At 39.4% G+C, this 15578-nt stretch overlaps 1 protein-coding gene across 1 annotated transcript; it reads left to right on the top strand.

Moving 5' to 3' along the window:
• Window positions 1-10789: 10789 nt before the first annotated feature.
• On the top strand, window positions 10790-12154 carry LOC130934516 (uncharacterized). The gene is made up of 2 exons (XM_057864077.1): window positions 10790-11543; window positions 11652-12154. Exons 1-2 carry the CDS (start codon window positions 10790-10792, stop codon window positions 12152-12154), a joined length of 1257 nt encoding a protein of 418 aa, XP_057720060.1.
• The last annotated feature ends 3424 nt before the right edge of the window (window positions 12155-15578 follow it).

Genomic DNA, 15578 nt, shown 5'->3' with positions numbered 1-15578 from the left:
TTTGGTTGCAATGGTGAAGGATTGCAGGAGGAACTTCAACTTGATCAACCTGTATTTCGAGCATGGTGTTTCAGAGCCATGTGTGGTTGATGAGCAGGAAGAAGATGTGCCTAAAATTAACCCAACCCAGACCAAGAGACATCAGTCTCAACCCACCAAGTTACCATCCCACCAAAAAGCATGCTCTGAGTCCACGAAGGCATCAGCTGAAGGAAGCAGATTATCTCAGCCTTCAAAGTTGCCTTCTCAGTCCAAGAAATTTTCTACCCAATCCACAAAGGAACCAAGTCAGCCCAGTAAACTGCCTACCCAGCCCACTAAGCAACCAATGCAGCCCATTAAGGAGCCTACTAAGCCCACTGGACCATCATTGAAGCCCACGGGTCCATCAGCTAAGCCTACTAGACCAACCACTAAGCCCAGCAAACCATCATCTCAGCCCACCAAGAAGTCACATGAACCTGTGCAAACTTCATCACAGCAGAGAAAGGCCTATAGTCAGCCTACCAAACCTACCCCTGCTACAGCTCAACCTAAAGGTAAGGCCAAGGTCACTACCACCACAAGGGCAAACAGGCATGTGAAGACAGTAGAGGTTGAGGAAGACAGTGACTCTCATGACTCCTATGAGAGTGCTAAAGACAGCCTTTACAAACCTCCAAAGGTACTAGGAGATGATGAATCTAGCAGTGACAATGATGATGGTGTCAACTCTACCAGGCTGAACAAAAAAAGGGAGGTTAAGGAAAAGCACAAGCCTGCTAAGACCAGATTAGCAGAGAAAGAAATAGAGACTGACGATTCAAGCTATGAAGCTTCTGAGAGTGAGGATGAAAGTGACTCAGGTATTTGGTTAAATCAATTGGTTTGTAGATGTTGATTTAATTTTGGTCACATGACTGATTACTTAATTTGTGGTTTCTATTTGGCAGACCTAGAGGATAATCCCCTTGAGGACAATGATTCGGATCTCAACTCATGGCACTCAGAGGACTCAGGCCAGGAACTAGACTCTGATGAGGAATCACCAACCGTCTATCCCCAGTATAATGACAAGGCAAAGTTCGGGGACCTCAAATTTGAGGTTAGTATGATATTCAAATTAAAGGAACATTTTATGCATGCAACTAGGGACTACACAATCCAGTTAGGTAGAAACATATTGTTTACAAAGAATGACAATGTTCGGGTTAGGGCTATGTGTAAGGCTGAGGGTTGTCCTTGGGTAGTATACTGTGCACGTAGTAAGCAAGACGGGTCGTGGCAGATTAAAACCCTGGTTGATAACCATATCTGTCCTAGAAGGCGAAAAAACAGGGCAGCCACCCAACAGTGGACACTAAGCAAACTTGTTCCAAAACTTAGGAAGCATCCTACAATGAGACATCGTGAAGTGTATGAGTGGTTTGTGAGGAAGTGTAACGTAAACCTGAACAGCACCTGCATCACTAGAGCATTGAAAGCTGCTAGGAAAGTGGTAGAGGGTGATGAAGTTGCTCAGTATGGACTAATCTGGGACTATGCGAATGAGTTGCTCACAAGTAACCCTAGGTCTACAGTTCAAGTTGGTGTAATCCCAATGCCAGAGGGTCATCCTCAGTTTGAGAGGTTTTATGTGTGTCTTGATGCCTGTAAAAAAGGATTTAAGACTGGGTGTAGACCAATGATAGGATTGGATGGGACTTTTCTTAAGACCCTGCACGGTGGACAAATATTGACGGCGTGTGCTCAGGATGCCAATAACCACATATTTGTTGTTGCCTATGCAATTGTGGATGTGGAAAACAAGGACAACTGGAAATGGTTTCTGGAGCTGCTGCAATCAGACCTTGGCAACTTCAATGGTAACAACTTGTGCCTCATTTCAAACATGCAGAAGGTGAGGACTAAATTGATTTAATTAGTTATACTTCTAGGACTAAATTGATTTAATGATCATAATTGAGGGATTCATTTGACTAACAATCTTTTCGGGTTTCTTTGTATCTGGCAGGGACTCATTCCAGCAGTGAAGGAGGTCATGCCCTTGGCCCAGCACATGTTCTGTGTGTGGCATCTGTGGCGGAATTTTTCAAAACAATGGGGTAGCACGGAGTTGAAAGACCTGGTTTGGGAGTGTGCTCGATCAAGGACACGTAATGAGTTCGAGAGAAACATGAAGAGAGTAAAGGTCATCAACGAACAGGCTTGGCAGTATCTTGAAAAGTGGCCGAAGGAGGCTTGGACTAAGGCTTACTTCAATGAGGATCCTAAGAATGACAATATTTGCAACAATGCTTGCGAATCATTCAATGCTAAGATAAAGCATGAGAGGACCAAGCCGATTTTAACTTTGGCTGAAGAGGTGAGGAGAATAATCATGAAGAGCATGGTCGATAACAAGCTGAAGTTGAGCACTTATCAAGGAATTTTACCCCCGGTTCAGCAAAGCAGACTAGAAGTCATGACAAAGTTATCTAGTCACTGGGCTCCCCAATGGTGTGGGGATGAAAAAGAGGAGTTGTTTGAAGTACATGGCTGGCCCACAAACATGGTGGTCGACTTGGGAAAGCACACTTGCACCTGTCGATTCTGGCAACTCACAGGTAATTCATTCGGACCCTATAACTCCTTCCCTTAGCCTGAATTAGTCAGAGTTGCTTTTGATTTTGTCATTACCTTTGTCTGTCTACACTTGGCACAGGGATGCCATGTATGCATGCAATTTCAACAATTCAAGACAAAAATGGTAAGAGAACTGAGGAGTATTGCCATGAGTTGTTGACAATGGAGACGTATAAAAGGACATACTGTTTCAATATTAACCCGGTTAAAGGACAAGATATGTGGGAGAAAACATCTTCACCTGCCCCTGTCCCACCTCCAATCAAGCCTAAACCTGGGAGGCCTACCAAGAAGAGGAGAAAGGACAAAGGAGAGCAGCCAGTTGGGTCAAGCACCAAGATGAAGAGGAAGTACAACCCAATTAGGTGCATGTTTTATGGTGACGTTGGACACAACAAGAGAAGCTGTGCAAAGAAGAAAAAGGAGGATGCTGAGGAACAAGCTAGACAAATGCAACTTCAGCTTGCCCTTGCTAAAGGGCCTGCTCCCCCTACAGATGACCCAAACACCAACAATGAAGTTCAATCACATTCTCCCCCTCCTCCCCCAGTCCAGCCAGAACCTGCTGTGGAAGTCAACCAACCTGGAGATACCCAACCAGTGCAAGATACCCAACAGCCTGTTCAAGACATTCAGGTTATTTATTTGCTGCTTCTTATTCTGCCCAATTGCATTTATTTTATTTACTTGAAATTAATTGGTCTGCAACTGGCCTATGCAGGATGAAAAGAGAGGCAGGCCACCCAAACTGCATGTAATAAAAAAAAAGGCAAGATCAAATGCCTCCACCCAGTCACCTGTGGCCATATCTGCTGAGACATTGAAAGGAACAACTTCTGTCACTGCAAAGAAGATGCAAACCTTCATGACATTCGTGCCTACTCCAGGGTTCAAGCGTCCAAGAAAGAAAGATTAATATGTTTAACTAGGAAATATATTTTGTATGTAGTTGAAAAGTTTGCTTTTTGGGAACATGGCTCTGTAAACTGCCTCTGTGTTCAGGATCATTTATGTTAGGCCTAGTATGTTTTTTTGTTTACATGAACAATGTTGTCTGAACAATGTTGTCTGGATCCTTGATCACCTTTGTGGTGTGTCTACTAAGACAATATGATATCAGTATAATTATGATGTTTGTTATGGATTACAATTACTTTGTCTACTGTCATGTATGCTTCTATTTGGTGAAAAGATACTTATAATAGTTCAAACATCACCATCATGTATTCTCAGTGAAACCCATCAAGCTTAAACAACAAGTTAAATTAAAGACAATTAAACCATACTTTCATTCATAATTAACATCATCATTACATATCAACTAATTCAATTTCTCTGATCTAACAACACCTCTAACACACAAGAGCATAACACTCCATTTGTGGCTTTACTTGGAGATTAATGTGAACAACAGTGATACACACAATACAGTAGCCACCACCACTGCAACTGACAGGAACATTATCAGCATCTTCATTGCTCTAACCTCACCCTCCAAGCTACCCAATCTCCATGACACATTCAGTCTCCATTCATCATAGTCCCCACCAACCTCTGCATCAGTTTCCGCCCCTGCTACATACCCATCTTCCTCAACCCACCTAAAGAAGTTGCAGTGACTTCCCTTCTGAATTTTTCCAAAAAAAATAAAATCAATTTCAACAACCCAGCAGAATAGACAAAGGAATATTGAAAACAAGCTTAATATATCATAACCTAACTCACCGGGTATCTGGCACAAGTGTGGAACAACCTATCCGGATTCTCTCTTGTGCCAGATTTCTTGATTGTCGTCTTCAACCCACAAAAGCAAGTCTGGTCCTTCATCTTCCTCCTCCGTCGCATGGCAGAGTTCGACTCATGGCTACCGATAGACTGCGACGGCAGGTCACCACTCCGGCTTCCACTCATCATAGCAGCGACTCCTCAAACATACATCGCCACCTGAGAATCGCGCACATATATGCTTCAAATTGGGGGTTAGGGTTGTAACATTAGGACTAATTTGACCTAAATAATCAAACATATCTTATCAGCATTAACGGTTTTCATGCTGGACTTCTCCACGCTGGCACTTAACGTTCCACCTCACCAAACGTTAGGCACGTCACTACCTCAGAGGACGGAAGGACAAATTCGACCAACGTGAATAACTTTCGGGGACGACTTTGATTAATTTTATCTTTCGAAGACTAAAATGGAAATCGGGGTATCTTTCAGGAACGATTTTGATTATTAACTCATAAAAATAAGCTAATAGCTAAATGTTCTGAAAAAAAAAAGGTTGTACTAAGTTTGTAATATAAAAAATGTTAAAAAATTAATAAAATTTATTATTTTTAGTGAATAATTATTAATTAATAATATATAAAAATATATATTAAAAATAATAAATTCTAGTACTCTTCAAAGTTCAAAGCAATAATGTTAATGTTTAATTTTGATTCTGAACCATTGCTTTGATGTCTCCAAAGTCGTCTTAGTAGAGGAACCTAAGCTAAGGATCAAATGTAGGTATAGTTAGGCACAACAATCAAGAAATTAAGCATTCAAATAAATCTCATTCTAACAACACTCAAGTGTATACTTGAAGAAGGAATTGTCTATAGTGAAAAAAATATCTTTCAGTCCTTTAAGATTTATAAACAAATATTTTAAATTTGGGACTATCATTTATGTTGTACAAGAATTGTAATTATATCTATTTCAGTCCCAAAATTTTAATAATAGTAAATCGGTATTAATTTGATAAAGTAAATAAATCATGTTCTGTTTTTGGTTTATAATAAACTACGACTTTGATTGTGGTTGTATAAAGTTATTGGTGAGTTATTTATCGGGGTTGAATGGACTGTTATTAATACAAAATATCTATTATATATTTTATTATATATTATTAATTTTATAACAAAAATATATGATATGATTTTTTTATTATAATTAAAAAAATTAAAATTAAAAAGTTTTTTCTTTTTTATTTTATTTTTTTATCATCTATTTTATTTTACTTTTTAATTTTAATATTAAAAAAATATTTTATAATATTATTAAAGTATGATGTGTATATCTTATGATGTGTATAACTAAGATATAAAGGATATAAATTTAACTAACAGATTTATTTTTAAAAATACAAATTTTATTATATATTTGTGTACCTGAATTCTTTAAATTTTTATAATACACAAATATGACATTTAAATTTATGTATCTGAATTTTTAAAAATTTTTAATGCATAAATCTAATTTTTAAATTTGTGTATCTCATCTAAATCGCTCTTTTAGATTTTATTTGTTTTGCTCTTCTCAACAAATTTGATCCTCCAATTTGTTTAATAACAGTTTTAAAAAAAATTAACTCCATATTCAAAAAAATACTAATTTTTTTAATAACTGTGCATCATACACCAATTTACTCTATATAAAAAAAATTAGCAACTCTATTTTTCTTATATACTATTATTAATTATTAGTTTGACAAGCAAAGTATATTACGTATCATTTATTAGTTGTAATTAAAATTAAAATTTAAAATTGATATTTGTACTTATATATATATATTATTAGTTTGACAACAAAAATATAGATTTTTTATTTTATATTATTTAAATATTTTATTTATTAAAATATGTAACATGTACTTTTTAAACTATCATTATACATCTCAAATATAAAAGGTAAAAGATAAATAAATATAGAAGTCGGATACTATGTACTCGAGATGAAACATCTTAAAAAAAATCCAAATACACTTAAAATGTATTATATTTACGTATATGTATATATTTAGAGCGTACTTGGGATAAAGCCAAAAAATTAAAAAATATATATATAGGTATAATAATATGATTATTAAATAAAAGTAAAGTAATAATAAATAATAAATTATTAATTAATTTTATTTCGAAACAAAATACTAATTGTAAAAAAAACTAATATATTAACTAAATAGATAATTATACAACAATAAAAAAATAATATATTATAATTAAATTAATAAATATTTATTAAAAAATTATATATACATCTTCGAATTAGGATTTAGAATTACAGTTTTTGGTTTTGATTTTTTAGGGTTATTTCTGTTAGACCTATAACCTAATAATATTATTATTATCGTAATATTGGTAATTAAGACAATGATAATTATTCATATCTTGATCCAACATTAAGACTCAGGTCTAAATATACATAAAGGCTCAATCCAAAGATTGGCATTCATTTTCCACCGACCTCCTCTAAGGAGGTCGGATTCGACACAGACTCCACCTTAAAGAAGTCGGGCGCGAAGGATAGCTAGCAGATAATACTTATTTAAAATAAGTAAGTGCCCCTAAAATCTCTCAACCCACTTCCAGGATCCATATCTCAACTTTCCTAAGATAAAGGGATGGTTATTCTCCTTAAAAGGTAGAACTACTCCAACGGTGGTTATTGGTTCACCGCTATAAATACACTGACACCCCTCAAATATCACTAAGTTCCAATACTCTCTAAACCTGTAAAACCTTTTGCTGACTTAGACATTGGAGTGTCTTTGCAGGTACCACCCCCCATTTTATCATACGCACAAGTCGGACAGCGGCTCCTAGACGCAACCCAAGTCGGAGACCACCTCCTCCAGATGTTTGAGTTAATCTCACAAGTCCAGCCCATTAATCACCAGTTACCCATCGTAACAATAATAACATTAATAATTATAGTAATGAGAATAATAGTTGTAAGAACCGCAACTAATCAACCGGTTAATTAAGTGAACTAATTGCCCAAATTAGATTCCGAAAGGTTAGAGAGAGAATTTGAGGATTTAAAGGTGATTTTTGGACTCAGTGGGTCTTTCTGAGTCAGAAAATGTGCTTTCTACGAAAAACCGTAAAAAAATTACAAACCGGCAGCTGAACCGGTTGAACCGGTTCAAGTCTGCCCAGTACGCACAATAAAAAGTGAAAACCGTCAAAAACCTTAGAAAAATATTAGGAATAGAAAACCGGGCATTTATTTTAAAGGTTTGGCCCGAAGTTAGGCCGAACGGGCTAAAAACGCTAACGAGTTGGACCGGACCCAAGTTGGGCCCAAGCCCAACATATAAATACACTTAAATGAACCCATTTCAGCCACTTTCACCCTCATAACCTAAACACAACAGCAGCTGAAGTGAGGAGAGAGGTGAGAGCTTTCCACCATTGTTACTATTCACTTCAAACTTCCCAAGCTCATATCTTGAGCTACGGAGCTCCGATCGCCGCACCGTTTGCGGCTACGCGTTCCTTGTGAAGAGCTCTACAAAACCCACCCAAGAAACGCTCAAGGTAATCACGAAATCCTTCCAGTTCTGCTCTTCAAAATTTCGGGTTTTATTAGAGTTTTGGGTTAAATGGGTATTTGTGATTTTGGATGTTTAGGTTTGCTCTAATCCTTGCTTATATTTGGATTTGTGTTGTCAAATCTGTTGGGAAAGGTAAGAGCTCTTAAACCCTTGTGATATTATGCTTATGTTGAACCCTAGGTTGATTTGTGGTGATTTATATGTATATAGTTTGATTATTGTGGCTTTGGGAGCTTTTGGAACTTATTTGTGCTTGTTGGAGTGGATTTGAAAGCTTGGATTGTGGTTGGAAGCTTGTTGGTGCTCATTTTGAGTTTGGGTGCATAAAGGGAATCGGCCAAGGTATGGTTTCAGTTCCCTATGTCGTATATAATTCATGGACACATAGGCTAGTGACCAATAGGATAGGTTGAACTAAAATGATGGTTGGTGTGCTAATGTTGATGAATTGATGAATGTTGAGTTTGATTGTGATGAATTATAATGAATGATGTTGAATGATTGTATGGATTTGGGAGTTGGTTCTTATGATGATTAAAGTGTTATTTATGAAATGGTGGGTTTGATGGTGATTTTGATCATAAGTGTTATATAGTTGATGTTGGAATTGAGAATAACGAAATGAGAAGGAAAATGTGGTGAGGTTGATGTATTATGCTATAATAGGTACACTTTGATGAAAAATGGTGCTTTGGATGGTTTGGTATGATTTGGTATGGGTATGGTGAGATAGGGCGGTAATTGTGAAGTTTGGAAAAATTGAGTTTTTTGTGAACTTTGTTCGATCATAACTTTTGCCTCGGTTTTCGATATTGATTGAAAATTGTTTAGAATTAAAGATCTTTGAAAACTCTTTGAATCAGTATGAAGTTTGTGAAAATTGAAATTTTGTAGAGGAAGTTACGATCATTCAAAGTTGGTGTTAAAAATCTGAAATTTTGCAAAGTTACAGAGTTTCATGATTTCTGAATTGTGCGGGTGCACACGTCTTGTTTCTCAAAAATTTATTTGTTTGCAACTATTTTGCCTTCCCAACAAGGTTGTAAGATTCTATAACACCATTTTAAGATGCTTGGGCATAGTTTTGAGTATTAGAACATGGGATATAAATTAAGGGCTCTAGTACATGATTTTAAGATAAAATTAGAAAACGGAGGCCTAGGTTTCTGGCGTGCTGAGAATGGTTTGACGTTAGGTGAAGGATATTTGGTATATGAGATGAGGAATGATGGATCTATGTATACTGAAAATGCTTTTGAAAACCACTGGAATAATATTTTTACATGATATTTTGAGACGCTATGCGCCTGGCATGGACGGTGGTTAATCCCGCCTGTCGAGGTAGCGGCGGCGGCGTAAGGACGGTGGTTAATCCCGCTTACGTTGAGATGTGAGGTATGAGGCAAGAATATCCCGCTCACATCCCTTCGGATCTATAGGGCGAGCAGGCGCCGGTACCTGGACAGTGATCCGGGCACTAATTCTCGGGGGTTCCCATATGAGAAATCCGAAGGGCGACGTCTCCATGGAGATGTGTCGGGTTGGCAGTTGAACCGACAATGTGATATCACAGCCAGCAGGGCAGGCATTCATCATATGCATTTCCTATCTGCTTATATGCTTTGTCTACTTGTAATGGTTTGCCTAATTGAATAACATGCTTACTTGCTATCTGAATTAATTGCCATATATGCTACTACTTGTGCTTTACTTGCTTTGAACATTATCTGTGTTTTCTATTGGGATTGAGGAGGTTCGGAAGGCGGTGGCGACGGGATCGCATGGAGGATCGGTTGGTGAAGGCTATGGGAAAGCGGTGTGTAGTTAGAATAGAAATCCCTTAAGATAGATAATCTGGTTTATTTAAGTCAAGTTAGTATATTATGCTTAAATGTTTTAGAATGCTTTAAGTTGAATCTTGTGATGGATATGAAGCTTAGGATTGCCTTTGGCATCCCGGGGTCTTATATCCTATATCACTGGGAACTGTTACCATACTGAGAACCTCCGGTTCTCATACCATATTGTTGTTGTATTTTTCAGATGCAGGTCGCAACCCACCTCGGTGAGTTGCTTTGATTGGTGACAGGAGCGGAGAATCTTGGATCATTTTGGAGTTCTTTTTGGTTTATTTTGTTTATACATCTCTCCTTTTGTATTTTGTTTTGCCTAGAGGCATGTATTTGAGAGAACAAAACTTGTATAAGCTGTTTTTATTGTATGGTTTTGTATATCAGTATATGGCTAGCCGACTTAAACTCCGCGAGTCGTGGCTAGTTCCCTATGATATTATATACTTATCTATTGTTATATCTTGTCTGTTTCTTATGCCTTAAGCTAGTAGCTCCGTTAGTACGTTTATGCTTCGAAATTCTGTTTTTGAGCTATATCTTTCATCGGGCTTCTAGATTATGCTATTATATATATATATATATATATATATATATATATATATATATATATATATATATATATATGGGTTTAGAACTGTCGTAATCTCTGATTAACCTTGGCTTTACGACGCGAGTAATGCTTAGGATAATTAGGGTGTTACATTTAGTGGTATCAGAGCGGTTCGTCCTCGTGAGCCTGAGGGATGGACCGATTGTGCTTCATTGCATACTCTGTGTGTCTTTTCTTTGATGCTATTAGGTTATCTATTTGATATATGCATAGCATGCTTGTTTGTGAGTGCCTGTTTGGGTTAATTGAAGCACTAGACTTTTGATATTGAGACTTATCACCTTGATATCTATTGTTTGGTGTGGACAGGAATTCTACATGGCTACTCGCGGGCGAGGTCGAACGCGTACACGGGGAAGTAGGAATGAGCAACCAGCTGACAATCACGCCGAATTCATGGCGGCGATGGCGAATCTCGCTAACACCATGGAAGCTAATGCTGCTGCGACTCTGCAAGCAGTGCAGAGATTGGGCCAACCGACTGGGAATGGCAACGGAAATGGGAACGGCAAAGGGAATACCAATGATAATGCTGAGGATAATGGCGATAACACAAGAGGAGTTCCGATGACCTTGGCGACGTTCCTCAAGGTTCATCCGCCAACTTTCCGAGGATCCACAAATCCTATTGAAGCGGACCACTGGTTCCAGGCTATAGAGCGTGCTTTACAGGCGCAGCATGTTCCTCTCAATCAATATGTAGAGTTTGCCGCTTATCAGCTAGCGGGAGAGGCCCAGCCCTGGTGGCAAGCTGAGTGTCGTTTGCTACAGCTTCAGAACACCGACATTCCATGGGAGGTGTTCCAAACGGCTTTCTACAAGAAATACTTTCCTGAGTCTGCAAGGGAAGCAAAGGAGATGGAGCTAATGCAGCTGAAGCAAGGTTCCATGTCTGTGGCAGAGTACACCAACAAGTTCGAAGAGCTTTGTAGGTTTTCTCGGGTATGTCAAGGTGACCCGGAGACTTTCGAAAGTTGGAGGTGTATTAAGTACCAAAGGGGCTTGAAGGACAATATTATGACTGCTGTGGCTCCTATGGAGATCCGTGTCTTCTCCGACTTGGTGAACAAAGCAAGGGTAGTGGAGGAGTATGCCAAGACAGTGGCGGCATTTAAAGACACTCATGGAGGGAGCTCTAGTCGTGGGCGTGGCAAGTATTTTCATCCTTGAGGACAAAGCTTCAAAAGAGGGGGATATACTCCTCAAGGCCAAGGGGGCTTCAGAAAGAACAATCAGAATCAGTTTCAGTATGCTAAAGGAAGAGGAAATCAAAGTAAGAGTTCTCCGGATTTAGCTTGTGATCGTTGTGGACGGTTTCACCCTTATGACTCATGTAAGATTGGTTTAGGTGGTTGCTTCAAGTGTGGGTTACCTGGCCACATTGCGAGGGATTGCCCTCGTGGGAGGAATCAGAATGCGGGCCAGAGTCAGCATCAAGGTCGAGTCTTTGCTGTGAATGCCAAGGATGCTTCCAAGGCGGATCCTTTGATGAAAGGTATATGTCTAATTGGTGATAAATCCTCAGTTGCATTATATGATACTGGAGCTTCGCATTCGTTTATTTCATTTGCTAAAGTTGAGGAATTAGGCTTGAAAGTATCAGAGTTACCTTTTGATCTACATGTACATACTCCGCATCAAACAATTATGACTAGGTCACGTTGTAGACAAGTAGGTTTCAAGCTTGAGGGTAGAGACTTTGTACACGATTTGATCTGTTTACCAATGGTGGGGCTGGAGATGATTTTGGGGTTTGATTGATTGTCGAAGAACTGGATTTTGTTGGATTGCTTTGAACGGACAATTCGGTTTATGCCGGAAGGAGAAAATGGAGCAGTGGTAGCTACAGGGTATTACCTGAACTCTGTAATGGTGCATTATAGTGGGGAGGAGTGTCAGGGTTATATTCTGTTGGCTGCCAATGCGTTGGGCGATGCCCAGAACTTAGATCAAATTCCGGTGGTTAGTGATTTTCCAGAAGTGTTCCCGGAAGATATCCCTGAGTTCCCACCTCAAAGGGAAATTGAGTTTGTGATTGAATTGGTGCCGGGAGCCGGACCAATATCGATTGCACCGTATAGAATGGCTCCTATAGAGCTGGCAGAGCTAAAGACTCAGTTGGAAGAGCTTCTGAATAAGAGGTTCATTCGACCGAGTGTATCACCGTGGGGAGCGCCAGTTTTATTGGTGAAGAAGAAAGATGGAGGGATGCGTTTATGTGTGGATTACCGACAGTTAAATAAAGTGACAGTGAAGAACAAGTACCCGCTGCCAAGGATAGATAACTTGATGGATCAATTGCAAGGAGCTGGAGTGTTTTCCAAGATTGATTTGAGATCCGGTTACCACCAGATAAGAGTAAAGGAAGATGATATTCCTAAGACTGCCTTTAGAACACGCTATGGACACTACGAGTTTGCGGTATTGTCTTTTGGGTTAACGAATGCACCTGCTGTTTTCATGGATTACATGAACAGAGTGTTTCGTCCCTTTTTGGACAAATTCATGGTGATTTTCATAGATGACATCTTAGTTTACTCTAAGACGGTAAAGGAGCATGAGGAACACTTGAGGATTGTACTACAAATCTTAAAGGAGCGGAAGTTATACGCTAAGTTGTCAAAGTGCGAGTTCTGGAAGGAGGAAGTAAAGTTCTTAGGCCACGTGGTAAGTAAGGGAGGAATAGCTGTAGATCCTTCTAAGGCAGAAGCGGTGATGGAATGGGAAAGACCGACGACTGTGACGGAAGTCAGAAGCTTTTTGGGTTTAGCCGGATATTACCGGAGATTTATCGAAGGATTTTCCCGGATTGCGCTACCAATGACAAAGTTGACAAGGAAAGAAGTGCCGTTCATGTGGACGTCGGAGTGCGAAGAAAGTTTTCAGACGTTAAAGCAGAGATTAACTTCAGCACCTGTTCTAATCCTACCAGAACCGCATGAACCGTTTGAGGTATATTGTGATGCTTCTTTGAAAGGTTTGGGTTGCGTGTTGATGCAACACCGGAATGTGGTGGCTTACGCATCGCGTCAGCTAAGACCGCATGAGGTGAATTACCCCACTCATGACTTGGAATTAGCGGCGATTGTGTTTGCATTGAAGATTTGGAGACACCACTTATACGGAGTAAGGTTTAGCATCTTTTCTGATCATAAGAGTCTCAAGTACATCTTTGATCAGAAAGAGCTAAATATGCGCCAGAGAAGGTGGATGGAGTTGCTTAAAGATTATGATTTCGAGTTGAGTTATCACCCTGGAAAGGCAAACGTGGTAGCAGACGCTTTGAGTCGGAAATCTTTAACAATTGATTGGATGAGAATCAAAGAAGAAGAACTAGTGGATAAGTTTGTAGATCTTAAGCTGGATATTAGTGAAGTTGCCGGAAGAGCTTGTTTGAACCAGTTACAAATTTCAAGCACGTTTAAATCAGAAATACAAAGGGCTCAGCAAGATGAGCAGAAGTTTCAGCAATTGTTTCAACCAGTTGGTGATAAGAGACGCGAAGAATTCACTAAGGATGATGAAAGGTTATGGAGATACAAGGGAAGAATTTGCATACCAGATGTTGGGAGCTTGAGGCAAAACTTGCTGTTGGAGGCTCACAACAGTGGGTTTTCTATTCATCCCGGGAGCACGAAGATGTATTATGACTTGAAGAAGATGTTCTGGTGGCCGGGGATGAAGGGTGACGTAGCTACAGTGGTATCCAATTGTTTGACCTGCCAGAAAGTGAAGATAGAGCATCAAAAACCATCAGGAATGCTACAACCACTTGAGATTCCTCAGTGGAAGTGGGAAGGAATTTCTATGGATTTTGTGACCGATTTACCGAGGACTAGGTCGGGGTTTGATGCGATTTGGGTGATCGTAGATCGCTTAACCAAATCTGCTCATTTTATGCCTATCCGACTAAACTGTTCTATGGAAGAGTTGGCAATATTATACATCAAGGAGATAGTGAGGTTGCATGGTGTGCCATCAAGCATAGTATCGGACCGTGATCCTCGATTCACATCAAGGTTTTGGGGAGCTTTCCAAAGAGCTTTCGGTACGAAGCTATGTCTTAGTACGGCGTATCATCCACAAACATATGGACAATCGGAAAGGACTATTCAAACGTTGGAAGATATGCTGAGAGCATGTGTGTTGGATCAACCCGGGAGTTGGGATCGTTACATGCCATTGGTGGAGTTCGCATATAACAACAGCTTTCATGCAAGCATTGGGATGGCTCCGTATGAGGCTTTGTATGGACGAAAGTGTCAGTCTCCACTTTGTTGGTATGAATTTGGAGAAGTAAGTGTTTTGGGTCCAGATTTGATAGCAGAGACTACTGCGAACATTAAGAAGATTCGTGCAAGGATTTTAACTGCCCAAAGTCGACAGAAGAGTTATGCGGATCAGAGAAGGAAACCCTTAGAGTTTGAAGTGGGAGAACATGTATTCCTTTGAGTTACACCGACAACTGGGATTGGAAGAGCAATCAAGACCAAGAAGTTGAACCCAAGATATATAGGATCGTTTGAGGTTTTGAAGAGATTCGGGCTGGTGGCGTATCAAGTAGCTTTGCCACCTCATCTGTCTAACTTGCATGACGTATTCCACGTGTCACAGCTCCGTAAATACACGTCGGATGCGACTCATGTGTTGGAGCCTGAATCGGTCAAGTTGAAAGAGAACTTGACTCTCCAAGTGACACCAGTGAGGATCGATGACACTAGTGTGAAGAAGCTGCGAGGAAAGGATGTCCCATTGGTTAAAGTTGCTTGGGAGCGAGCAGGAGTAGAAGAGCACACTTGGGAATTAGAGTCTGAGATGCCAAAGGATTATCCCGAGCTTTTTTAAGGTAATTCAAATTTTGAGGGCAAAATTTCTTATTTGGTGGGGAGAATGTAAGAACCGCAACTAATCAAACGGTTAATTAAGTGAACTAATTGTCCAAATTAGATTCCGAAAGGTTAGAGAGAGAATTTGAGGATTTAAAGGTGATTTTTGGACTCAGTGGGTCTTTCTGAGTCAGAAAATGTGCTTTCTACAAAAAACCGTAAAAAAATTATGAACCGGCAGTTGAACCGATTAAACCGGTTCAAGTCTGCCCAGTACCGCACAATAAAAAGTGAAAACCGTCAAAAACCTTAGAAAAATATTAGGAATAGAAAACCGGGCATTTATTTTAAAGGTTTGG

This window comes from Arachis stenosperma, chromosome 6 (assembly GCF_014773155.1).
Source record: "Arachis stenosperma cultivar V10309 chromosome 6, arast.V10309.gnm1.PFL2, whole genome shotgun sequence".
Taxonomy (NCBI): Eukaryota; Viridiplantae; Streptophyta; class Magnoliopsida; order Fabales; family Fabaceae; genus Arachis; species Arachis stenosperma.
Note: the sequence above shows the minus strand (reverse complement) of the source record. Positions and strands in the feature narration are given on the sequence as shown.